This window comes from Mus caroli, unplaced genomic scaffold (assembly GCF_978045245.1).
Source record: "Mus caroli unplaced genomic scaffold, Mus_caroli_1 scaffold_2, whole genome shotgun sequence".
In the NCBI taxonomy this organism is placed as follows: domain Eukaryota; kingdom Metazoa; phylum Chordata; class Mammalia; order Rodentia; family Muridae; genus Mus; species Mus caroli.
Window position 1 is genome coordinate 51,151,673 of NW_028227257.1, and position 26,334 is coordinate 51,178,006.

Sequence of the window (26,334 nt, forward strand, 5' to 3'; positions counted from 1 at the left end):
TTTGATCATAGGAAGCTTTTGCAGGGTGAAGAGAAGAGGAGAGCATAGACTACAGATACCACAGACTTACTCTCTGGGGCTCAAGAGCCTTTCTTTTCTTTTTTCCAAGGAGAGAAAAAAAACAAAACTCAGAAAAGTAAAATATTAAAATCACTGGCGACACTTAAGGTACCCTTACCCATATCTTGGTATTGTTTTAATATAGAGAATGGGAATTTTTCTTTTTCCAGAAAGAGAAGTGAAGGGAAAATTAGAAAGAAAAAAAAAAAAAAAGAGGAGAGAGCACATAGCACATGTTCTAGCTCAGATGATCAGGGTCCTACTCTAAACTGTCACTCTGTGCAGTTCACATGCTTATGCACCAGAGGACACAGGTGTCCTGATTTACCGATCTTCACCTTATTCCCCTGAGACAGTCTCTTACTGAACCTGCAGCTTGACTGCTAGCTAGCAAGCTCCATGGACCCCCCACAGAGCTGGAGTTGTAAGTATGTGTGCAGCCACATGTGGCTCTTAAGTGGGTACTGAATGCTTTCTTTCTTAGTAAGTACTTTACATACTGAGCCACCTTCCAAGCCTCCTGACATTCTCTTGTTGGCTTCCGTCCTCTTTACTGGGAACACAGATATTTGCAAACCTATGTACAAAAGAGGTCTTCCTCCAGCTATGCTTACACTAGCTAAAATACACTACACACAACTCATAGAAACAGTCAAAACTTACTTGACAGTCCAGTGCTGTTGATGTTTTGGTATTCACTATAAAAAACTGCCTTTTCAAGCATTCCTAGGAAAATGACAGCTGCAATCCAGAACTGGATTCTTAATATATCTTTCCAGTAACAGGCAGACCACAGCAGCCAGAGTACACCATATAATATGTAAACAATACACATCACCATGTAAAACTGCAGGGAGAGAAACAGTGTTAGCCTCTGACCCTTTTAACTCTAGAAAGCAGACATCTCTTGATTCTCCCACCCTTCATTTCTTAGTCTCTCTGAAAGCAGAAATAGAGGACATGTCAAAGCATTACCTACAAAGCAATTGTTACTACTGAACTCTTAAAATTCTTAAAAATTAATTTGGAAATGAGGAGGAGAAATACTCACAATCATGAGAGGCCAGTCTGATGCAGAGATGTACCCATGAGGACCCACCATAGAAAGAGAAACTAGTGACAGCAGCAACGGGGAAGGGGAGGAAGAAATCCAAGAGTTAATTAATAATCAAGTTTTTAGTAATTTTAAACATAAGCTCATCTCTCCATATCTATTTAAAAAGTGTATTAGCATTAAGATAACCATTAAGTTTTAGGACTTCAAAATAGATGTATAACTAACAAATCTATCCTTGAAGATATGTTTTGGGCTGGTGAGATGGTTCAGTGGGTAAGAGCACCGACTGCTCTTCCAAAGGTACTGAGTTCAAATCCCAGCAACCACATGGTGGCTCACAACCACCCATAATGAGATCTGATGCCCTCTTTTGGTGTGCCTGAAGACAGCTACAGCGAACTTATAATAATAAATAAATCTGTGGGCCGGAACAAGTGGGGTTGGCCAGAGCAAGCAGAGGTCCTAAGTTCAATTCCCAACAATCACATAAAGGCTCACAACCATCTGTACAACTACAGTGTGTACTCATATACATAAAATAAATAAATCTTTTAAAAAAAAAAGAAAGATATGTTTTAAACAGAAATAGATTCACATTAATGAAAAAAAACTATAGAATACAGATATGTATGACTAAAGGTTAACTATACCATTTAAATCCCAGACTGCATCTGTTTTCTCCGTTTTAATAGAAACAACGAAGATATGGAAGCCATCTTTCTGGGTCTTGGCTACAACATCCTATAATAGAGAGAGTAAGCCTTTGTTCTTTGAGACAGATTAGTATATGAGATACAGTTATACAGTTCATAGTTAAACAGTTTTAATAACTGAACAGATAAAACAAAGGGAAGGAATGACAGGCAGTGGAAGGAAGACCTTGCTGCCATTTTCTTTTTTACCCACCCCTCCTCCATACCCAGGAGAGGGGAACAAAGGGGTCTCATCCTGTGTCTTCTACCACTTGTACTGCCACAGGCTCCCCATGCATTCTCATTCTGTGCTGCCTTTAATACTATTATTCAAAATTTTTTTTTCTGGGTTGGTCTTGGTGACACATGCCTTTAATCCCAACACATAGGAGGCAGAGGCAAGTGAACCTCTGTGTGTTCAAGGCTAGCCTGGTCTATATAAAGTTCCAGGCTATATAGGACCATAAAGTAAAATCCTATCTGAAAATATCTGCCAGTGGCAGTGATGCAAGCCTTTAATCCCAGCACTCCATGAGGCCTCTGGGAGGCCAGCCTGGTCTACTCTACAAAGAGAGTTCCAAGACAACCAGGCTACCCAGTGACATCTATCTTGAAAAAGAAATCTAATATTGGAATTCTCATAGTCCCTCTTAATACCACCAAACATTCAATTTTAACTAAATATTGTTTTTTAAAAATTGAGTTGAATGACAAGTGAGATAATGTCAAAAATAAGTCAGACCAGTCAGAGGCTTTGAGTCTGAGCCAGTCTGGGCAGCAGTAATAATACAGTGTCACAAAACAAAATATAACTACCAAGTTGTTCCTGTCTCTACAAGGATGGGTACCTGCACCATCCCCAATAGGCACCAAAATCCATGAATGCTCAAGTCCTTCGTATTGAACACCAAGGCATTTGCATAGTCTGCACATCCTCCTATATGCTTAAAATCACCTCTACATTATTTCTAATACTAATAGACTGTAAATGCTATACAAATAGCTGTTGTATCGGATTGTCTAGGGAGTGGCAAAAAAATGTCTGTGGATGTTCAATACAAAATTACTTTTCTGACTGTTTTTGATCTGCATTTGGTTGTATCTATGGATGTGGTATTCAGGGAAACACAATCTGCAGGTGCTGAGGGCCAACTCACATGGACGAAATGATTCAAGTGTCTTAGGTCACTCTGCCACCAGCTATTCCACTAACAAAGCTGTCCAGTGGGTGCTGGAGAGATGGCTCAGAGATTAAAAGCACTTGATGCTCTTCCAGAGGACCTGGGTTTAGTTCACAGCACGTGGCTTACAACAGCTTGTAACCCCTTCTCCAAGCGATCTGTATGCAATACGCGCACACATTGAAAACAACCCACTAAGAACCTCCCTCAATGATGCTGATGACTCCTCTCCCAATGGCCCTGCCAAGTCAACATGGCACAGTTCACAGCCATGGGCATGCTCTCCTCTCACTCTCTACCCCTCCACATAAGATAGCTTAGTAAAGAGACTGTCCCTGCCTCTGCAGTCAATGTCCCTATTAGATTTCTATTTGGAATAGATGAGGAAAATTGTAAAGTCACTCTGTATAAGCTAAATTTAGGCTCTCGCATGTCCATTTCAGTCCTACACATAATCCCTCCTAACCTTCTGTACTTAGTACTCTGACTTTTGCCTCTCAGTAATTCCCCCAAATGCTACAATCTCCCTTTCCTGTGCTGCGCTGCTTCTCACTATACAGCCGTGGAGATTGAAGGAGCCCACTGCTATGCTGTCTTGTGCACTGAGAACTGACATTTCAAAACAAAACCACAACAAAAAAACAAAACAAAAAACAACTGCAGAGCTAGTATTCAGAGAGATTTTTAAACAAAAGCAGAAATAATACCTGTAATATAGAGAGAAACAAAAAAAAATATATTGTTTTAAATAGTTCCTTTTTTTCCTTTCCCAATTTTAGTCACTATCATTCTCCAAGTAAACATCAAATTGATTTTCCAAGTCTTACTATAATCTGTGCTTACTGGACTTGGAGACAAAGGGCTTACCGTTGATCCTTCCTGGCTTGAAATGTTTCTGATACCTGTTAGTTCTTTATTCTGGAAAAGAGTAAAACAATTGAATTCTGTATTACTACATTTCCATGGAGAAAAGTAGCTTTTAATAATTAAGATAAGGGGCTGGAGAGACGGCTCAGTGTTTAGAAACACTGACTGCTCTTCCAGAGGTCCTGAGTTCAACTCCTAGCAACCGCATGGTGGTTCACAACCATCTGTAATGGGATCTGATGACCTCTCCTGGTGTGTCTGAAGAGACAGACAGTATACTCACATACATAAAATAAAATGTCTTAAAAACAAAACAAACCAGCACTCGGGAGGCAGAGGCAGGCGGATTTCTGAGTTCGAGGCCAGCCTGGTCTACAAAGTGAGTGCCAGGACAGCCAGGGCTACACAGAGAAACCCTGTCTCGAAAAACCAAAAAAAAAAAAAAAAAAACAAAACCAAACCCATCTTTAAAAATAATAACTAGCCAGGCGTGGTGGCGCACGCCTTTAATCCCAGCACTCGGGAGGCAGAGGCAGGTGGATTTCTGAGTTCGAGGCCAGCCTGGTCTACAAAGTGAGTTCCAGGACAGCCAGGGCTATACAGAGAAACCCTGTCTCAAAAAACCAAAAAATAAATAAATAAATAATAATAATAACTAAGATAAAAGCATTAGCAGAAAATAGGTTTAAAGTTGAGTATCAACCGGGTGTGGTGGTGCACGCCTTTAATCCCAGGACTTGGGAGGCAGAGGCAGGTGGATTTCTGAGTTCGAGGCCAGCCAGGACTGTAGAATTCACTGGTCTACAAAGTGAGTTCCAGGACAGCCAGGGCTACTGAGAAACCCTGTCTCGAAAAACCAAAAAAAAAAAAAAGTTGAGTATCAGAGACCAGGTCTCACTGTACTCTGAACATGAGTTAACAGGGCTCTTAGAACACGCTTCCTTATAGTGTGGCTAATGCTGGAGAGTGGGTGCTGGTGGAGAAAGTGTAGAAAATAAACAGGGCGTTGGGTGCTAAAATTCTGGACTTGGTCAAAGCCTGCAGTTTCTGAAAACCACTGAGGCACATATGTGTAATTTTCTCTGTGTGTGTTATGCTTCCATATACATTTTTAAAAACTTCTATATTTTACTAAAGATTTTCATTTTAAAATTTTCAGGAAAAAGATAATTACAATGATTCATAACTTCCCTATCCATGTGACTTGGTTAGGACTTCTATTGGTGTGATAAACGCCATGACTAGAAGCAGCCGGGGAGTAAAGAGTTTGATTTTTACAACTCTCAAAATCCCTATCACTAAGGGAAGTCAGGGCAGGGATGCAGAGGCAAGACGGAAGTTGAAGCCATGGAGGGAAAACTGCTTACTGGCTTGCTTTTCGGCTTGCTCAGCCTGCATTCTTTTTTTTTTAAAGATTTATTTATTTTATTTTATGTATAATAAGTACACTGTAGCTGTACAGATGGTTGTGAGCCATAATGTGGTTGCTGGGAATCGAACTCAGGACCTCTGCTTGCTCTGGCCCCGCTCACTTGGGCCCAAAGATTTATTTATTATATGTAAGTACACTGTAGTTATCTTTAGACACACCAGAAGAGGGCGTCAGATCTCATTACAGATGGTTGTGAGCCACCATGTGGTTGCTGAAATTTGAACTCAGGACCTTCAGAAGAGCAGACAGTGTTCTCACCTGCTGAGCCATCTCTCTAGCCCTCAGCCTGCATTCTTATACAAACCACCACCACCTGCCCAGTGGTCCTATGCCACTGTTCCCATGGAGAACTGGGCCCTCCCACATTAATTATTATAAAGAAAATGCCACATAGACTTGCCAAAGGCAGTACAGTGGAGGTATTTTCTCAGCTGAAGTTCCTCTTCCTAGATAATTCTAGCCTGGGTCAAGCTGACTCTCTACCCAGCCAGGATATCAGATATGACTGTTTTACTAACATGTATAAACACCACTTTCTGGAAGAAAGAACATGCATACGAGACGGAGTGTTTAGGTTGTTAATGCCTGTGAAAGGCCAGACCTGTGGTAAGGGCAACAGATCATTGCCTTCACAACCTAGAGGTTAGCTCATTTGACAGGATGCTGGGAGCAAAAACCCGAGAATGGTGGGGAAAATGAGAGATAAAATCGGAAAGAGCAATCATAAAAACCTCTTATTAAGCTGAAAAGAGAAAAAAAACCAGAGGCATGATGGTGCACACCTTCAACCCCAGCCGTCTGGAGGCAGAAGGAGGTGTATCTCTGAGTTTAAAGACAGCCTTTCTACATAGAGCTCTAGGTCAGTCAGGACTACATAATGAGGCTGTCTCTGGGGAGAAAAAAAGAAAAGAATAAAAAGCAACAGGATACCAAGTTATTTCTTATATCCTAATGCACATATACAAAAACTAAAACCAAGACAAGCATTTCCCTTTCTGAAAATACTGACAAAACATTATTCAAGTTTGGTTGATTATTCACTACAAATAAACTGATTTTAACATAATTGATTTTAACCAGGCAGATACTCACATTTAATGACGGAAATGCCTGTGAGTCACTGCTGCAATCCAAGTTTTCACTTTTTGTTGTCCAACAGTCAATGTTTTTGAAGTAAGCACAGACATCTCGATCAGCATGAAGGTCATGTCTTTGGGACAGCTCCTATTCAAGGTAACATTCTAAGTTATAATTTACTCCTACATCTTTTTTCCTAGGTGATTAAAATAAAACTTCATATCTAAAGAATACCAAGAATTAATTCAGTTCGGAATATTTGAAAATATGCAGTAAAATGAGATACCAAAGAGAAAAAAATATTCACTGTGATTCTAAGTATAATCGAGGTGACTATACCAGTGTAGCTGTTTCAGTGTGTTCACACACACGATCTGTACAAGTATGATCTTACTGTGAGGAAAGAGATTAAGATACTACTGCAGGTGAGCATGGCGGTGTATAATGTTAGTCCCAGAGCTTAAAGCACAAGAAATGGCTGCTGTTCAAGACCAGCCTGGGACATGAAGAGACTCTGTACTAAAAAAAAAAAACAATAGCTGGGGATAGTGGCTCTTTCTTTTAATCCCAGCACTTGGGAGGCAGAGGCAAGTGGATCTCTGTAAGTTTGAGACCAGCCTGGTCTATAGAGACAGTTCCAGGACAGCTAAGGCTACACAGAAAACCTATCTTGAAAAAACAAAAACATGAAAACAACAACAACAAATTAAGTCATAAGTCTATAAAACAAAGGAAAATTAATGTGTTCATACTATTGGCTAGAATTATAGAAAAGATAGAATAGGGCAGCTCATTCAAAAAGGAAAATGCTAAGAAATATAAAAGGAAACTGAAAATAGTAAAATCATCATTTGGCAGTTATTATAATAACAATTGACTCATAAAGCAAGATTCATAAAAGGCTGCTAAATTAAATGAATAAATATTTGATGAAAAAAACAGGACATTTACATAACCCTAAAAATACTGTTCCACGCACCAACAAAACACAGTTAACTCATCAGTGGAGAGATCGACAAATACATCCTTTATCAACTGTTTAAGTTAACCTCACCAAAGACAACTCAATATTGTGTGGAATGCCTGCTAGCCGTACCTACTTGGAATCTGATCATGAAGCAGCAGAGATAGTCAGACTGAGGGACCTTTGCTCTAAATGAAAAGTCAGTACTAATAAAATGGAAAGGATAAAATACTCAGGGTAGAAGTCAAGCATGTAACAGAGAAGCTTCCTAAGCAATCGTGAGACTCCTCAAAGAGCTCCTTGCCAGAGGCCATAAGGAGGGAGCCTCTCACATCCATTCTCCGCACAGACTCTTTCTTCCTCAGATGTCTCCACTCTTCCCTCCTTGGAGACTGACTTGAACTCATGAAGTCTACTCATCCTCGTAAGGTTCTGGGTTCCCAGCTGCTCAGTTTGAATGATGTGAAATCTCAATTTCCTTCTCTTCTCTTTTCTTTTCTTTTTTTTTCTCTGAGACAGGGTTTCTCTGTGTATCCCTGGCTGTCCTGGAACTCAGAAATCCACCTGCCTCTGCCTTCCAAGTGCTGGGATTAAAGGTGTGTGCCACCACGGCCATGCTCAATTTCCTTCTCAAATGAAGGTGACTTAGCAAAGCTCTTTACCAGTGTCTCCCACAAGCCTGATTTAAACATTACTAACTTTTTAAAAAGATCCCTCACAAGGAGATTACAAAGTTTAAGCACACACTTTCATTTATTGTCTAAGTTCTAAAATCAACTTAGAGCATTTCTAAAACCATAAGCTCCACTTCTAGCCTACTCAGCTGGTGCTATTAAGTCTTTGTATTTATAATTTTCCTTCACAGCTTTGTACACACGAAGACTTGTTTCACTTACCTCCTCCAGATCAGGGTAATCATTGTGACAGGTATGATACTTCAAATGCCACTCTATGGTAAACTTCACAGGTCCAGAACAACTGAACGACTTCACTAATCAGACAAAGAGTTTTATTGTACATTAATTACAGTCTAGTATAAACTTGAGGCTTTAAGAATGCTGTCTGAAACTGGCTGTTTTAATAGTAACATGAGTAAAACATTACCTAATTTCTCTAAATCACTGCAAAATGAGATACATTCATTAAATTTTAACAGCTACCCAGGACTTCCTACAATATTATTCAAATATAAGTCCAATGTTGGAATCAACTAAGCATCCTGGCTTGTTAAGCTGCGGCGGCTTTTACTCACTCACACATCCAAAACACACTGAATGAATCCTCTGCTGTGTACCATGAAAGGACACAGTAGATAACAAGAACAGTTCCTCTTTATGAACTAAATTGTTGTGGGGAGTCCACAACTGGGCGCTTTTAGAAGTCTAAGAGAACAGGGCGTCAAGGGGCACTGGGCACCTGACATGATCTAGGGCTAAGGCATGTTACCTAAAAAAAAAGCAGTAGCTAGTCAAGTGAAGAGGAGAGTAGAGATGCAAGGAAGCCTGTCTAAGTGTGAGCCGGACCAAGGAGGACTGCCTAGATACAGTTAAACAGACCAAGCAGTCTGACCTTTAGTTTGAACACCGTAAAGCACCACCAAATGCTTTAAGTTCTAGGAGGGATGATTAAGCCTGAAAGGGGTTAGGTACAGTCAGAGAAAGCTCTTGTTGGAGTGTCTTATGCCACTACAGCTGGCTTCCCCAGAGCAAGAGGTCAGGGAAGGGGCGGAGAAGCCACACTTTCTTTCTGTAACAGTCTCAGATGTTTAAGGGCATCTCTATAGAGCGAACGTGGTGGATGATGAGTACCAGAAGGCAAGGATCACTGAGTAGCATTGTAAAGGATGGTAATCCAAACCAAGCCCACAGATAAGGCTGACAGAATTTTAGAAAACAAAACAAAACAAAACAATTTTTGCAAATAACTAAGTCTTGAATGAAACAAAATTCTAAAATGTTAGAACCAGTTTTTTAAAAAAAAATTAGCTTAATGTATCTTACATTTGTTTAAATTAATATATCTATTTATAATATATCAAAATTGAATATTAACATACTTACCAGAAAACTTGATCTCAGTAGAGTTAAACATAGTTTTCCTGAATACCAAAGGTCCTGATTTCTAAGGTGAAAAATATAGGAAAATCTTAATTAAAACTTTCTCTATTTTTTTAAACATAGTTTTATCTTCTAAATACAGCACTCTAGTCCTTATGATACTATCTGAGCAGATGATTTTATTGTAAAGCCCCATATTTAGTCTTTGAGTCAAGACATTTTAAAACATAAAAATGGGGCTAGAGAGATGGCTGGGTGGTTAAGAATGCCTACTGCCCTTGTAGAGAACCTGAGTCCAGTTCCCAGTGCCCATAGCCTAGAACTCCAGCTCTAGACGATATCCACTTCTGACCTCCTCAAGTGCCTGCATTCACGTACACATTCTTTCCTACCCTGTACAAAATTAAAAATAAAAATCTTTAAAATATAAACTTGATCACATCTCTGGCTTAAAAATGTATCACTGTGTCTATTCACTAGTTGATGTAAGGGTCAGTAGTGGCCCTGCTTTTAAGGATCATGAATTCAAGGCTAGTCTGGGTCACACAGTGAACTTTGTCTGGAATACAAAGACCTCCTAAAGTCTCAGCTGGGGCTTGGTGATACACAAGACAGAAGGGGTTTGACCATTACGGTTAGTGCTGCTTGGCCATAACACAAACTGCACATTCCAAGCTGTTCTCTTGGTATCACAGTGAAAGTACTTCCAATAAATAACATCTCTCCCCAGAATGACTTTGGTTTTTGTTTGTTTGTTTTGTTTTGTTTTCCTTTTTTTAATTAGGTATTTTCTTCATTTACATTTCCAATGCTATCCCAAAAGTCCCCCATGCCCTCACCCCCACTCTTCTCTCCCCCTCCCCCCGCCCCACTTCTTGGCCCTGGTGTTCCCCTGTACTTAGGCATATAAAGTTTGCAAGACCAATCTCTTTCCACTGATGGCCGGCTGGGCCATCTTCTGATACATACGCAGCTAGAGACCAGAATGACTGTTTACCACTCTACTTACAGCAGTCTAAAATCCAGGAGACCCCACACAGTCACAGCCTGCTCACCTCCCAGCAATGCTTCACATCTGCAAAACTCCTGCTGCTAGGACCTTAGCAGGCAATGTGAAAGCTGCAAACACCTCTCTTGCTTTTCCTCCGCCTACCTAGCTTCCCCTTACCTCAAGAACCAGCTCAAAATCTCCTTCCTTGGCTGGGAGTATGTCGCTTCCTACAGAGTCTGTTTAGCACACTACAGGCCCTGGGTGTGCTCCCCAGTGACCCCAAACCTCCTCTATGCAGTCTTTAGCAGCCACTGCAGTTCACAACACTAACTATGATTGAAGTCAGTTCTTCCCAAGAATAAAATCCTGCAGGAAGGAACCAAGCTAAGTGAAAGAGCAGCTAGGAATTACAGAGCACCAACAGGACAGGCCACTCTTTCCCCTTCCCAGCAGTTTCTGAAATATAAAATCAGCAGCTCAGGTCCCTCCTCTGATCTCCATATGCATACACCCATGGATGTGCTCAATGGGCACACTACATACACTAACTGCAGTAGCAGGCACACTCCTCTCTGCTCCCACCAAGTCTTACACTGAAGCCTTCAGTCAGCCAAGCTTCCCTTCCATCCCGAGCTCCAGCACATGCCTAGTTACTGCACATCTTCCCACGCGTAGCTCTCTCCACACCTACCAACATGGCTGTACTGCAGCCCCTCAACATTCTGCTTTGACCTCAATGGTAGAACTGGTTCTTCTGCCTCCAGACCTGAGCCTTCAATCTATCCTTAGATGGCAGCCAGAATAATTAGCAGTTCTGCCAAAACCCCTGTAATGGCGCTCTGCTGTTTGTACCTAAAACTAACTACTGATGATCACAGAGTATACTCAAACCCAAAAGCCATGATAAGCATTATAATAAAAAATAATAAAAATCAAAATCAAAAATTCTGAGTTAGGTGACATAATGAACATTTTGCTTCCAGCTTCTCTTAAAAGGAGACTTGGCAATTTTGTGCCTAGGAACCATAGTGCTTCCTTACCTGAAGCCAAATGGCAGGAGCTGTAAAAGAGCTAGCTTCAAAGTTTCCTTCCTGAGGAAGAGGGAAGCCTAAAGCTTAAGAAGCTTACATGGCTGACAAGGGTCTTCCTGAAGTTACAAACCAAGACAACAATTGCTGTGGTGGAGTAGCTGCCTACAAGCTGTTGGCAGAACATCAGGGGCATAGCTTTTGGTTCTTACCCATGCCAGGGACACCCTGTTCTTAAAAGTCACCCCAATGTACTCACTGGTTCACTGAGCTGGACTTCCATGGACTTTCATCTGTCTCTGAGCTATTAGAAATGGTCTCAGAGAGAAAGTCACGTAACAGGTACCAAGATGAAGAGAGACATGCTGTCCAAGCTCAGCTCACTTCTGACATGATCTGTCTCAGCCTCAAAGTCCTAGAGTTTAAGGCTGAAGTCTAGTGGGAGAGGCCTATGGTCCCCCACCTTCCAGAACCTCATTCAACAAACACACCAAGATGTCCCCACACTGCTACTGTCCCACTCCTTACAAAGAAAATACCGCCGGGCGTGGTGGCCCACGCCTTTAATCCCAGCACTCCGGAGGCAGAGGCAGGCGGATTTCTGGGTTCAAGGCCAGCCTGGTCTACAAAGTGAGCTCCAGGACAGCCAGGGCTACACAGAGAAACCCTGTCCTGAAAAACCAAAAAAAAAAAAAAAAAAAAAAAAAAGAAAAGAAAATACCTATTAATCTTTTCAGACTAGCTATACATCTCCACAGATCAGAGTCAGGCCAGCTCCATCAGCACTTGAATAATAATATCCCAAGCGTGCTATATGGTATATATAAGTACCTACTCATAAATATATTATCCCCGATATTGTGTGACCTCCTTGAGAGAAAGGACTTTACCTAAAATTCATCTTTGGAGGAATGATCAATCTAGCAAATGGCATATGGAGATGCTCAAACTATTTGTTAATTTTTATAGCTAAAAGAACCTTTTTTTTTCCTCCTGATGAATTCATAACATAAATGAAAGCCTTTTTTTTTTTTTTTTTTTTTTTTTTTGACAGGGTTTCTCTGTGTAGCCCTGGCTGTCCTGGAACTCATTCTGTAGTCCAGGCTGGCCTCGAACTCAGAAATCCACCTGCCTCTGCCTCCCAAGCGCTGGGATTAAAGGCATGCGCCACCACTGCCCGGCATAAATGAAAGTCTTATTCTCCATGTTCTAAAAGACAAATTCTGATAACTTATTCTAAGAAAAAAATAATCAGCCTGCTTTTTGCAAAGCTGACACTACTGGCTTGAGCTACACAGGAAATAAACTCAGTCTGACCAAAGCATAAGGACAGTCAAAAAACACACTTCTCTGCTTGTCAAAAGAACCTGCCATTCTTCCCAGTGGGATTCTTACTATCTGAAGTTTGCTTGACAAACATCTTTTGATACTGGCTCAGGCAAAGTAACAGTTTTTATGGAGCTGATTCACAATGCTCTTATTTTGAGTTTGGAAACCGGCTTAACTGCATTCACTACAAAAGCAGCAGGAAACCATAAAGTGTGCTTCAACAAACATTGCTTTTTATTGATGAGAAATCCAGCCATAGAGATGGGCAGGTCCTATTGTGGTAAGTCTACAAAGACAAGTCTCATTCTCTCTGTTCTAAAAGATACATTTCTGACAACTTGATATAAGAAAAAAAAAAAAAAAATCACCCTGCTTTTAGCAAAAAAAAAAAAAAAAAAAAAAAAAAAAAAAGGCTGCTGACACTACCAGCCTGAGCTACACAGGAAATAAACTCAGCCTGAACAAAGCATATGACAGCTCAAAAAAAAAAAAAAAAAAAAAAAAACCAGGGCATCTACTCAGAAGAATCTCAAACGCAATGAATACACTGAGCCAGGCCACAGAAAGAAGGCTACACTTGAGCCTCTGCAGTTTTGTGTTTGGAAGTATGTGCACCTTCTGATACTACTTTTGGTTGAAGGAATATAAATATGTCACCTTTAGAACTTAGACGCTGTTCCACACACCCCAAGCAGATCTGGGCGAGTCATCTGACTCTGGACTCAAGACAAGGCCGCTTCCCGATATCCTGTCTCTTTTGCAAGACTTTGCACAATTTGGTCTCTGCATTCTTCCCACATCATCTCTTAACCATACAGGGCGTCAAGTTCTCTAACGGCCTGCCCAGTTAAGGAAGTTTTCATCCACCAGACTCACCCTTTAAACACTCTTAAGCAAACACCCTGTCCCACATACGCGCGCAGAAGTCATGAACTGTAACAAGAGTACTAGGGAATATACAGAAACTCAAGAAAAAAAGAGAGGCGAGGTGACTTTATGCACGGCTGTAGAGCACATTCAATGTATGCTCTAACAGAAAGGCTAGACAAACCTTGTGGCCTTGAGGATGTGGCCCCAGTAGCAGTGACCTAGCCGAAGTATTCGGTCCCAGCGATGCCGCTGGGAATGCAGAGTTTTGGGGCTCTGAACTGAATAAACAAAAGCAAGATCTAGAGACACCGTGTCAGGACAGTGAGAGGCGGGTGGAGAGCTCGCGAGCAGCAAGAACATTTGGAAAGGGAAGCCGTCCTAAGCACAGTGGGACCGCTCTTCCCAGAAGCCTAGGCAGAGGAGGGGGACGCTCCCTTCCCAGAGCCCACTCTAGACAAAAGGCTCAAGAAGCGTGTCAGAGGGCCCACCGCTGGCCCCACAGAGCCCTAGTGAATGTGCCCAAGGCCAGACTGGTCCGCAGGCGGAGCTATCCAGCCAGGGCCCTGGAGCCTAAGAAGCGCCACGCCTCAGTCCCTACAGAGCACTTACGTCATTGACCGTCCTCGTCCAAAGCCCGAGCTCCGGGACTGCGTCCACAGCCGCCGGGACCCAGCACAGGAGACACAGGGCAACGCGCAGCAGCTGGGCCCCGGCGGGCCGGCGGCAGAGGAGGCCGGGAAGGAGGCCAGCCTCAGACCGACAGGCCGCAGCCATCTTGACGCGGAAGCCGCACCTGCGCTCCCGGAACCCGGCCACGCCCCGGGGCCGCACCTGGCGCAGCTCCGCCCCTGAAGGGGCGGGCCCACGAGGGGAACGTGAGCGCGGGCGGGAGTGCGGAGGGGGTCTTGGGCTGAAGCGGGTAGGCGCTGTTAGAGGAAGTAGACTCAAACCTGGAGCAGGGCTTCAGGGCCAGGCCTGGAAGAAACCGAGAAAGTGTGGAGGGAAGAGAAGAGAGAGAAAAACCCGCCCACAGAGGGGGCGGGACCGGAGGGGCGGGGCTGGGGAGGTGGGGTCGGGAGTGGAGGCGGGGCTGAGAAGGTGGGGTCAGGAGTGGAGGCGGGGCCAAGACCTTAATTGGGGCGGGACGCGGGGCGTGGTAGGGAGGCGGGGCCTTCCCGGGAGAAGGGAAGGCGGAACCGAAGTGTGGAGGCGGGACTACAACAAGATTGAAAGGGCCGAACCTGGGCGGAACTAGAAGCCGGTTTAAGGGGAAGGTTGAGTGTAGGAAGATGGAGGCGGGGAAAAGGACAGGGAGAGGAGGGGGAGGAAAAAGAGGCAGAGCCTTAAGGAAAACTAGAAAGGAAAGACCTGGCTGCAACACAGTTGAAAGGTCAGCTTGCAGAGCAGGGCCCCGAGGATAATGGGGCACTCTAATTACAAGTTTGCAGAAATGAAGATCCTAGTACTTGGGAGGTGGAGGTAGGAGGATCGTGGGAATTCAAAGACAGCCTATAGTCACATAGCAAACGTGAGACCAGCGTGAGCTGCACAAACTTGTCTAAAAGCAAAACAAAATACTTGTCAACTAAGGGGGGGAAATTGTTTCGAGAGCAATAGTCAGGTCTCACCAGTAGGTGGCACTAGGAAATTGATGTTTTATATGAATTTGAATCTTTCCTGAAGGTGTTTTTAGTCCGGATTAGATTCAATGGGAGTTGCTGTTTATACCTCTAATATACTTATTTTAAAATAGTTAACTATTTTTCAAGCACATTTAAGTTCACAGTAAAATCGAGAGGAATGGATTTCTAGAAAGTTCTAATATCGCCCTGGTCACCAGCTTCCTCTGCTAGCAACATTCCACACTACAAGGAGTACTTTTAATAGAGCCCATTAAACCAGTAATCAATTCAGAACAGTATCTTACGGCTCATTAAGAATCTCACAGAGGTATCGATCTCCGAGTAATAGACTAAACAGGGATTTTACCTTATTGAAGAGCAAATGGAATATTGAGATGGTCCTGAGGTGAAAGGCACTTGCTGCCAAAGCTGACTACCCACAAGGTCCCAGAAACAGACTCTGGAGTGTTGTTCTTTAACTCCCAAATACTTCCCACTCAATACATAAGTAAAATGTAATTAACATTTTAAAGGAGTAATCACTTTTGTTAATTAGATGCTTCTTACTCTAGGGTAATTTCATTTCCAAGGAAGAGTGGCACTAACATTGCTTCCTTGAGTTAGTTAGGCTGTATTTGTTATCTCCTCCATCCACAACACTCGGCCAGGGGCCAGGGTAAGATCAATCAAACCTAACACAGCAAAGGGCCATCAGCAGGGAGTGAATGTAGTATTTGCCCAATATACCCTGACCCTGGTTCAATCAGCACCATAGAAAGAGCTAATGGAACAGGGGACACTGGTCACATCCTGGGATGTAGATATAAAAGAGACTGGAGACCCTGGCTGCTCCTGCAGAGGACTCGGGTTCCATTCCCAGTCCCATGTGGCAACTCACAACCTTCTGCTCCAGTCCCAGGGCATTTGTTACCCTCTTCTGGTCTCACTGCTCCACAACACATACAGGCCAAATGCTCATACACATAAATACATAAATCTAAAACATATTTTTAATTTAAAAAGCCTATAGCTTTTTTTTTAATCCTTATATTTTAGAGATTTCTTTAATTTAGATGCTTCTAGAAGCAGTCTCTGGAGTAAGACTCCAGTTCATCAGGAAAGGATCATAAATGGCAATAGGTTAGCGTTCTGGGGAGGATACTATGCCCTTGAAATTCATGTGGTAAGTAAGGTTCTAATCTCCAGCTCATCAAATGTGAATAGAGAAAGAGATAGAGTGAGATAAGATCTTCAGGGTGGGCCCTTATCGGGAAGGATTGGTATCTCTATCCAAGAGCTTCAGACACATTCATAGCCTGGGGAGGACATTGTAGACCTGAGGAGCTGCGACAAGCCCTCAATAGAGGCAATCGGAGGAATCTGTGTCAACAACTTAATCTTGGACTTCCTGACCCCACAACCCCGAGGAGCTCCACGTTGCGCTCTAAGCCTCCCGGGTTCAGTTCCTTTGTTTTGCCAATTGTAACAAATCAGCCCAGACAGTGAGTAAATGTGACTGTGAGTGGAATGTGGACAATAGAGACAACGTAATTATCCAATTATCCAGTCAGCCACCGCGGTGGCAAGTGACCTGTAATCTCAGAGAGACTTCGGAAAAGCATGTGAGCAATGTCCCCAAGTCACCTCACCAGGAAGCTGCGTTGTTTGCATGGATGGTTCCCAGCTTATGGTAGTTAGCCTCACAGTTTTCAGCTTTATGGTATTGCAAACTGAACACCCAGCACGGACGGTTCTTAATTTTGATCTTGCCCTGGCTGGAGATGCGTGATGTGGTGCTTTCTGGTGGTCCTGGGCACCCTAAAGTCAGCAAGCAAAGTGGAAGCTCTGCCGTGTCCTGTGACACCAAGCTGACTGCTTTGACAACTGATGCGCCAAAATGCTGCTTTCTCCTTTACTGAGACAGGGTCTCACTATATACCCCAATTCTTGAACTCACAACCCTGCTGTTTCCACCTCCTATGTGCTAAAAACCACAGGACTGCATCACTATACCTGCCCCCCCCACACACACTTTATAGTGGAAACAGTTTCATTTACTGGCAATAGAATAAAATGAAAAAGATTGCCACTGCATACACATACACAGTGTTGTGATTGTATTCACCCTGTTACCCACTGTTGTCTCCTTCCTTTCCCTCTAAACTTCATTTTCTTCCCAACTAATTCTCTCAGATTGGTCCCTTCAACATCCATTATGAATAGAGCAGATGTCCATATGTCCATGATGCCCTAGCCCTTCCTGAGGATTTGTAGACTGTTAGTGCGTTCTCTCTCTCTCTCTCTCTCTCTCCCCCCCCCCTTCCCTCCCTTCCTTCTTCCTTTCCTCCCCCTCCCTCCCCCCCCCCCCACTGTCCTGGAACTTGCTCTGTAAACCAGACTGGCCTCCACAGATATCCACCTGTCTCTGCCTCCCAGGTGCTGAGATTAAAGTTGTGCACCAACATTCCCATATTGCCTCATAATTGGCTCTCATGGGATAGCACGTATGTGCCACTGTGCCCAGCTAGTGTGACGTGTTTGAATAGCTTCCCACTCCAGTTTCAAGTTACAGATATGCATGTTTGACTTGAAACGCTTTCTACTTATGATGACTGTATCAAAACATAACCTCCTCAAGAGTCAAGGAGCAGAGGTTCTTACTCTGTTCAGCCTGGGAGCATGGCTAGCCCTGGGAGGGCAGGTTAAGTCCCACGAGCAGGGCAGAATAGCTTTTCCAAAGTTTGAAGTAAGGAAAGAAATACAGAGCATGGCAGCTGGAAGTCAGCTCAGACATACAGGATGGAAAGGCCAGGAAGACCTCCACAAGGACCCCTGAAGAAACTCACACTACAACTCTAGCAGATGAACTCACATGGTGCTTGGGATCTGTTTGGGAGTGGGCAAGGATAAAATAAGATGAGCTATAAATTAACTTTTAAGTTTATTGTTATTGTTGTTATTTTATTTTTATGGATATAGGTGTTTCTCTTGCAGACATGTCTGCACTGTGTGCCCAGAGGCCAGGGAAGGGCATCAGATTCCTTGGAACCGGAGTTACAGCTGTCATGAGCCTCCATATGGGTACTAGGAACGGAACCTGGGACCTCTAGAAGAGCAGCCAGTGTTTCTAAATACTGAACTGTCTCTCCAAGCCTGAATTGATGGTTTCCTTTCCTTTTCTAAAGCCTGGAGATGGATATATGAGCAGTCGCGCAACTCTTCTGCCTATTTATATACGTTTAGCTCTTCAATAGTAATAAGGTTACATTGGAGACTTTTGCTGGATGTAATAATAGGATCTAAGTTTACACTCCTATGTAAAACAATTAACCAGACTAAATGTATGAAACCATAGGTTTTAAGATACTGGACGTTGGGTGATAAAAGACAGTTTTTCCAAAGGAATAGGAAGTAGTGGAATACACACACCACACCACACATACACACACACCATATATAACACACACCACACACAGACACCACACACATCACATATAACATACAACACAGACACACACCACACCACACCACACACACACCATATATAACACACAACACACACAAAGACACCACACACACCACATATAACATACAGTACAGACACACACCACACACATGCATCACATCACATACACACAATGGGGAGGGAGAGTAGGCAGTGGGTTGGGAGTGGAGATTAAGCCCTCTGGTTCCTCCTATGATTTTTAGGCTGTGAAACACTAAGGAAGAATCCAGACAGAAGTGGAAGGCTCTGAGAAGACTGAGCAGGGAGTTCAGTGTGACCGAAGACCCTGGAATATGCAGGAGGAGACAGGGGAAAGAGAGAGTGGTACAGAGAAAGACTTTCTGAAATCCGCAGGAGCCTCCTTGAATCTTTAGCAGAGACACTGAGTACTGCTTCTGGAGAAATTACCACTGTCCTCATCCTTCAGAATTCTGATCAGGCCAAACAAACAAGCCAAACCAATCAAACAACCAACCGAACAAAAGAACAATGGATGTTCATTTCCCCTGATATTTGCATATAACCAACACACCTCCTCCTGAACAGTTTTGCCTATCTTACACTTAAAAAGATTACATTTATCTGCTACTTAGGTTTTTTGTGAAAGGAGTGTGCACACGAGGAGAGGCAGCAATCAGGGGTCAGTTCCCTCCTCCTACCCTGTGGATCACTGGGACTAAGCTCAGATAGTGAGGTTTGGCAGCCAGGGCCTGTACCCTCTGACCCATCAGGCCTGCCTTAGAGGTCTTTAACCTCTAGTGTGTTGTAAATACTATGTAAATAGTTGTTGGGAAGAAAGAACTAAGGGGTGTGGTTCTGTAGAGAGCCTGTCCTGCACACTTACTTTGTTTCCTTTCCTGAAGCCGAAGGAAATTTCTATCATATTATCTATATCTAGTTTTGTGAGACTTTTTTATTTTTTTGGAAATGAGGGTTATTTTTACAATTTTTCCATGTCTAATGAGACAATCACATGATTTTTTTTCTTTATGTTATAACATGATTTAATTAACTTTTATAGACTAATTGAGATTAAAGTCCATACTTTTTTTTAAAGATTTATTTATTTTATATATGTGAGTACACTGTCACTGTCTTCAGACACACCAGAAGAGAGCATCAGATCTCATTACAGATGGCTGTAAGCCACCATGTGGTTGCTGGGAATTGAACTCAGGGCCTCTGGAAGAGCAGTCAGTGCTCTTTACCGCTGAGCCATCTCTCCAGCCCCCAAGTCCATACCTTTTTATTTTGGTACAATACATACAGGATAAAGATACCATTTTAGCTGTTTTCAAGGACCTATTCAATAACATGGACGGCATTCATGATTTTGTGCAGCCACCGCCACGGTTCACCTGCAGATTCTTCTCCTCTTTGCCAGATGAAATTCTGCACCCATTTAACACTGACTTTGTATTTCTCCATCCCAGTCACCATTTTCTCATCTGCCTCTCTGAGTCTGACTACTCTAGAAACCTCGAGTCCATGGGGTTATACAGTATTTATCCTTTGTAGATAACACGTGTCAAATTTTCCTTCCTTTTAAAGAGTGAATCATGCTTTGTAGTACCAATATATCTCATGTTATTTATCCGTGCATCTGGTTTTTGTTCTGTTTGGTTTTGTTTTTTTGAGATAGGGTTTCTTCGTGTAGCCCTGGCTGTTCTGGAACTCACTCTGTAGACCAGGCTGGCCTTGAACTCACAGAGATCCACCAGCCTCTGCCTCCCAAGTGCTAGGATTAAAGGCATGTGCCACCACCTCCCGTATCCATGCATCTATTGATAGACACACACACACACACATTTTTCTTCTTTCTACTTTTGGCTTTTGTGAATGCCAATGCTATGGACATTTGTGTACATGTTTTTATTTCATTGCTTTTATTTTAAACTTTATTTTAAAAAAATTACACACACACACACATACACAAACACACATCATATACCAAAATGAACTGCTCAAAGACTATACAACTCAATGAACTTCTGTGAAGTTAAAATAGCCTGCAGTTCATGCTCCTCCCACCTCTGTGTCCAGAAGTGCTGAGATTACTGGACCCAGCTCCTAGCACTGCTGGTGCCTGACTTTTAGGTTATCTGGGGTCAAGTGTTTGCTTGAGCTGGTATTCACTTTTGTTTCTCTAACGACTGATGATGCTGGGCCTCTTTTGCTTATCAGCTGTTTGCACAGATTGAGAGAAATTTGAATTCAAGTTCTTTGCTTGGCGTAAAGCTGAGTTATTTGTACTCTTATTGTAGAGTTGTAAGAGTTCTTTATATATTCAGGATTCATATCCTTTTTCATTTAGCCTGACAATCTGTGGATTTATTTTGTGGGTTCGTTTTGCTTTTTTTGGTTTTGTTTTGAGACAGAGTCTCATAACCGAGACTGACTGCAGATTCAGTAAGTAGCTGAGGCTGGTCTCGAACTTTTGATCCTCTTGCTTCCACTTCTGGTGCTGGGATAGTAGGCATGTACCACCAACCTGGTTTATTTGGATCTGGGGATTGAACCCAGGGCTTTGTACATGCTAGACAGTAACTCTGCCAACTGAGCCACATTCCCAATCCAGTTTCTATGTTTTGAGGAGAATATTTTAGTCTGGTCACAATTAGTGAACTACCCATCATTTGAAGAAAGAAAGAAAGAAAGAAAGAAAGAAAGAAAGAAAGAAAGAAAGAAAGGAGGGAGGGAGGGAGGGAGGGAGGGAGGGAGGGAGAGAGAGAGAGAGAGAGAGAGAGAGGGAGAGAGAGAGAGAGAGAGAGAGAGAAAGATAGAAAGACAGACAGAGGTAAACACAGAGCTAACTTGAAGACTTTCTGAATTTGGAAAATGCATTCAGTATGCCACAAACAGATCCATCAGCAAACTGTGGAACTCACATCAAGTCAAGGATTTAAGTACATCACCCTAGCAAGCACCGTCTCAGGGCTGAGCTATGCTGCACCAGTGTCACCTTGTAGGATGCCAGGCCTAAAAGTAAAGGCAAATATAAGTTTTGGTTTAAGACATCAGTCCCACACTGCAGGAAAAAAATACCATAAAAACATGATATACAGAATTAATCCATGAAAGCCATAAATCCTATAGCAATAATTTCCATCTTTGATAGAAGGGCACATTGAAATCCAGATTTTCTATAATAATGTGATGAGAAATATTCAGCAAAAAAATAAAAAAACAACAAGAAGGAAGGAAGGAAGGAAGGAAGGAAGGAAGGAAAGAAAGAAAGAAAGAAAGAAAGAAAGAAAGAAAGAAAGAAAGAAAGAAGCCGGGTGTGGTGGCGCACACCTTTAATCCCAGCACTTGGGAGGCAGAGGCAGGCAGATTTCTGAGTTCAAGGCCAGCCTGGTCTACAAAGTGAGTTCCAGGACAGCCAGGGCTATACAGAGAAACCTTGTCTTGAAAAACCAAACCAAAGAGAGAGAGAGAGAGAGAGAGAGAGAGAGAGAGAGAGAGAGAGAGAGAGAGAGAGAGAAATATAGAGAAATATTCAGCCAAAATACAAAACACAAAAGTAATTGATATTATTCTACACAGGAGGAAAAGGCAGTCAGTAGAAACTGTCCCTACAGAGGTCTAACTAGCAATTATCAGATAAATGCTTTATTATAAGCAGGCATGTATTTGTTTTTTTAAAGATTTTATTTATTTATTTTTTTTTATATATATGACGAGTACACTGTAGCTGTCTTCAGAGATACCAGAAGAAGGCATCAGATCCCATTACAGATGGTTGTGAGCCACCATGTGGTTGCTGGGATTTGAACTCAGGACCTCTGGAAGAGCAGCCAATGCTTTTAACTGCTGAGCCATCTCTCCAGCCCCTGTATTTGTAAATAATTTCAGAGAAAGAAAATGACTTTTAAGTTTAAATTTATTTATTTATTTATTTATTTATTTATTTATTTATCTATTCTTTTATTAGTGTTTTAACACAAGATCTCACTAGGTAGCCCTGTCTATCCTGGAACTTTTATGTAGAGTAGGCTAGCTTTGAACCTGAAGCAATCTTGTCTCTGCCTTCCCAATGCTGGGATTCTAGGTATGTGCCACCACACCTACCTACATTTCTAATGGAGAATATCAACAAAGAAATAGAATTCATGCTGGGCGTGGTGGCACAGGTCTTTAATCCCAGCACTCAGGAGGTAGAGGCCGGTCTGGTCTACAAAAAGAGTTCCAGGACAGCCAGGGCTATACAGAGAAACCCTGTCTCGAAAAACAAAAAAACACCAAAAATACAAAAACAAATACAAAACAAAACAGACAGACTTTAGAAAAGAAGAGGAAAGAAGCAAGTCTTTGGGCGTGTAGTACCAATGTCCTCTGTGTCCCTGACCCAGGTTGGAAGAAAGGAACTGGTAAAATAGGTTTCAGTCAACAGACAAACAAACATATGGATGTTGCAGAGTGGGAGAAGTCCACAGACTGGAATGAGAACCTCATCATAAGGTCATGGAGACTGCATAGTCCATAGAACACACCCTATGTGAGCTTCAAGACCTCATTTTGGATTCCTGGAGCCTGTAAAAACAAACAAGCCAGCAGCCAGGCCTATGGTGTGCCTGCAGTCCCCATGCTGGGGCAGCGGAAGCAGCTCCTTGGGGCTCACCAGCCAGCCAGTCTAGTCAGCTAAAGACCCTGTCTCAAAAACTAAAGTGGAGAGTGATTAAGAAAGACACGCAGTATTGCATACTTGCATACACATACAGATGCACCTTTATACACATATATACACACACAGCCTAACATCAGAAGGAAGCTCAGTACAGCTACCATTTGAAGTACAGAATGAATGAGAGCTAGAGAGACATCTGGGCCCAGGAGGGAGAAACTGAACCTTAAAAGAGGAGTCAGCAAATGCAGGGGTGGGCAGCAGCCACCCGCCTCCAACCTGCTCAGACTGCTGGTGCTGTGAGGCTCTGTGGCTCCTTTCCTTCTGAGGCACACAGGGCAGGACCTTAGTGCTTGCTTTGGGGGAAGTTTATCTGATTCTAGTTCAAAGGTTTCTGACCACTTTGCTGTGACCTCTGATAGATACAACAAACCATGCAAAGTAGAGCACTCTGTAGGAAGTGACTGTAAGAGACTGTACATTACCTTCTGTAGGAAGTGACTGTAAGAGACTGCACATTACCTTCTGTAGGAAGTGACTGTAAGAGACTGCACATTACCTTCTGTAGGAAGTGACTGTGAGAGACTGTACATTACCTTCTGTAGGAAGTGACTGTAAGAGACTGTACATTACCTTCTGTAGGAAGTGACTGTGAGAGACTGTACATTACCTTCTGTAGGAAGTGACTGTAAGAGACTGTACATTACCTTCTGTAGGAAGTGACTGTAAGAGACTGTACATTACCTTCTGTAGGAAGTGACTGTAAGAGACTGTACATTACCTTCTGTAGGAAGTGACTGTAAGAGACTGCACATTACCTTCTGTAGGAAGTGACTGTGAGAGACTGCACATTACCTTCTGTAGGAAGTGACTGTGAGAGACTGTACATTACCTTCTGTAGGAAGTGACTGTGAGAGACTGTACATTACCTTCTGTAGGAAGTGACTGTGAGAGACTGTACATTACCTTCTGTAGGAAGTGACTGTGAGAGACTGCACATTACCTTCTGTAGGAAGTGACTGTGAGAGACTGTACATTACCTTCTGTAGGAAGTGACTGTGAGAGACTGTACATTACCTTCTGTAGGAAGTGACTGTAAGAGACTGTACATTACCTTCTGTAGGAAGTGACTGTAAGAGACTGTACATTACCTTCGCTGGCTACTGGACAGTGAGGTCAGGACGGTCATTGTCTGTAAGATCCCGACCTCAGAGCTGGGCTCCCTCCTCTGTATGTGTGAATAGATGAGTTCCCTGTACATGCTCATTAACACTGCCTGGAAACACTTCCTTGGATAGATTTATCTATAATTGTACTCTCTGAACAAAACAACTAAAAAATCATATATTTAAGGAGTAGAAAGGTTAATTCTTTTTTTTTTTTTTTTTGGTTTTTCGAGATAGGGTTTCTCTGTGTAGCCCTGGCTGTCCTGGAACTCACTCTGTAGACCAGGCTGGCCTCGAACTCAGAAATTCACCTGCCTCTGTCTCCCAAGTGCTGGGATTAAAGGTGTGCATCACCATGCCCGGCTGAAAGGTTAATTCTTAAATTTAAGAATAATTCTTAAACTTACTTAAAATAATCCTTGAATTTCTTTGAAATATTTATATGTAGAACTCATATGACTTCTGCATGTTTTTTGCACTTTATACAACAGGATTTCATCTTAATAATATTTACATAATAAATACAATTTTAACCACTACGTTCTTCGTCAACAACAGGGTCTTAGGTAACTCCGGCTGGACTCAAACTCTAAACAGCCAAGGATGATCTTGAACCACTGATCCTCTGTCTCCACTTCAAGGGTCTGACGGCAGGTGTGTGCACCTTGCTCATCTTATACAGTGTTGGAGATGGAAGATCCCCTTGTGTATCCTAGGCAACCACACTACCAACTGAGCGTCACCTCCAGTCCCTCAAATCCCATTTTAACAAAATATGCTGTACATTAAAGCGTTGTAAAGTAGTGGAGTGTGTGGGTTAAGATTTCTAGAATAATCGCATTTAAGTAGGTAAAATAAGTAATTGGACAAGCCCTATGTTAAACAGAACAGTAGTTCTGCAGCCTTTTTTATTGAAAAGAGAGGAAATGAAGTCGAAATGGAGGAGTACTGGACGTTAGTGACATGTTCACGAAAGACTTCCTGACTTCCCATTTATCCTCTGAAGTCAGCAAAGGTCTTTGGAGAAGTAGAAGCTGCTGTTGAGCAAGTTCACCGTGAGGCTGTTTTTCCACCGAGTCAGCAGAAATCCTGACTTGCTTAAGCCGTTGATGCAGACATTACAGCTTGTAGACTTTGTGGATGAGGACAGCCAGGATGGGCTCGATTCTAAGAACATGGATAGTGCTTGAGCCATTTCCTGTGGGGAATTTCTATTTGGTCTAGTGGACTTACAGGCAGAGGGGTAGGGGGAGACAGGATTGCTCACATTCTTTTTTTTTTGGTTTGGTTTTTGTTTGTTTGTTTGTTTGTTTGTTTTCGAAACAGGGTTTCTCTGTATAGCCCTGGCTGTCCTGGAACTCACTTTGTAGACCAGGCTGGCCTCAAACTGACTTGCCCCTATGCACGGAATCACCATCCCATTGGGAGTGCATGTGGCCACGTCCTGTCTGGAAGACAGCATTTCACAACAGCCACCTACCCCAACCCCACAGCTCTTGCATTTCTCTACCCCCTCTTCTAGGATGTTCCCTGAGGCTTGAAGTAGCTGATATCAATGTCCCACATAGGACTGAGCACCCAACAGTTATTCTCAGCTCTTTGGCCGTTCCAAGCCACTGTGCTGACAGCTGCCCAGTGCAAAAAGAAGTTCTGTGAGCCAGGTTAAGCATAGAGCCCAAGTATAAGTGTTTAGGAGGCAACATGACCATATGTCAGGGGAGACATTTCTGATATGACAAATGTTGGTGGTCTGCACTACGTAGGGAATTAAACCTCAAATTAGACAGAACTTCAAGCAAGTTTGCAAGGATA

The 26,334-nt window shown here is 42.7% G+C and overlaps 1 protein-coding gene across 2 annotated transcripts in view; it reads right to left on the bottom strand.

The window, feature by feature from the left end:
* Window positions 1-14,592, bottom strand: part of Tmem87b (transmembrane protein 87B) — a 35,886-nt gene extending 21,294 nt beyond the window's left edge. For both annotated transcript variants that reach the window (XM_085834261.1, XM_085834259.1), the window contains exons 1-8: window positions 14,215-14,592; window positions 9,391-9,451; window positions 8,227-8,321; window positions 6,382-6,513; window positions 3,858-3,908; window positions 1,768-1,858; window positions 1,112-1,173; window positions 724-907 (exon numbers count right to left, since the gene is read on the bottom strand). In XM_085834261.1, coding sequence (XP_085690387.1) covers window positions 724-907; window positions 1,112-1,173; window positions 1,768-1,858; window positions 3,858-3,908; window positions 6,382-6,513; window positions 8,227-8,321; window positions 9,391-9,451; window positions 14,215-14,379 — 841 coding nt within the window. In that variant the 5' untranslated portion in view covers window positions 14,380-14,592. The remainder of the gene's footprint in view (window positions 1-723; window positions 908-1,111; window positions 1,174-1,767; window positions 1,859-3,857; window positions 3,909-6,381; window positions 6,514-8,226; window positions 8,322-9,390; window positions 9,452-14,214) is intronic.
* Between the last annotated feature and the right edge of the window lie 11,742 nt (window positions 14,593-26,334).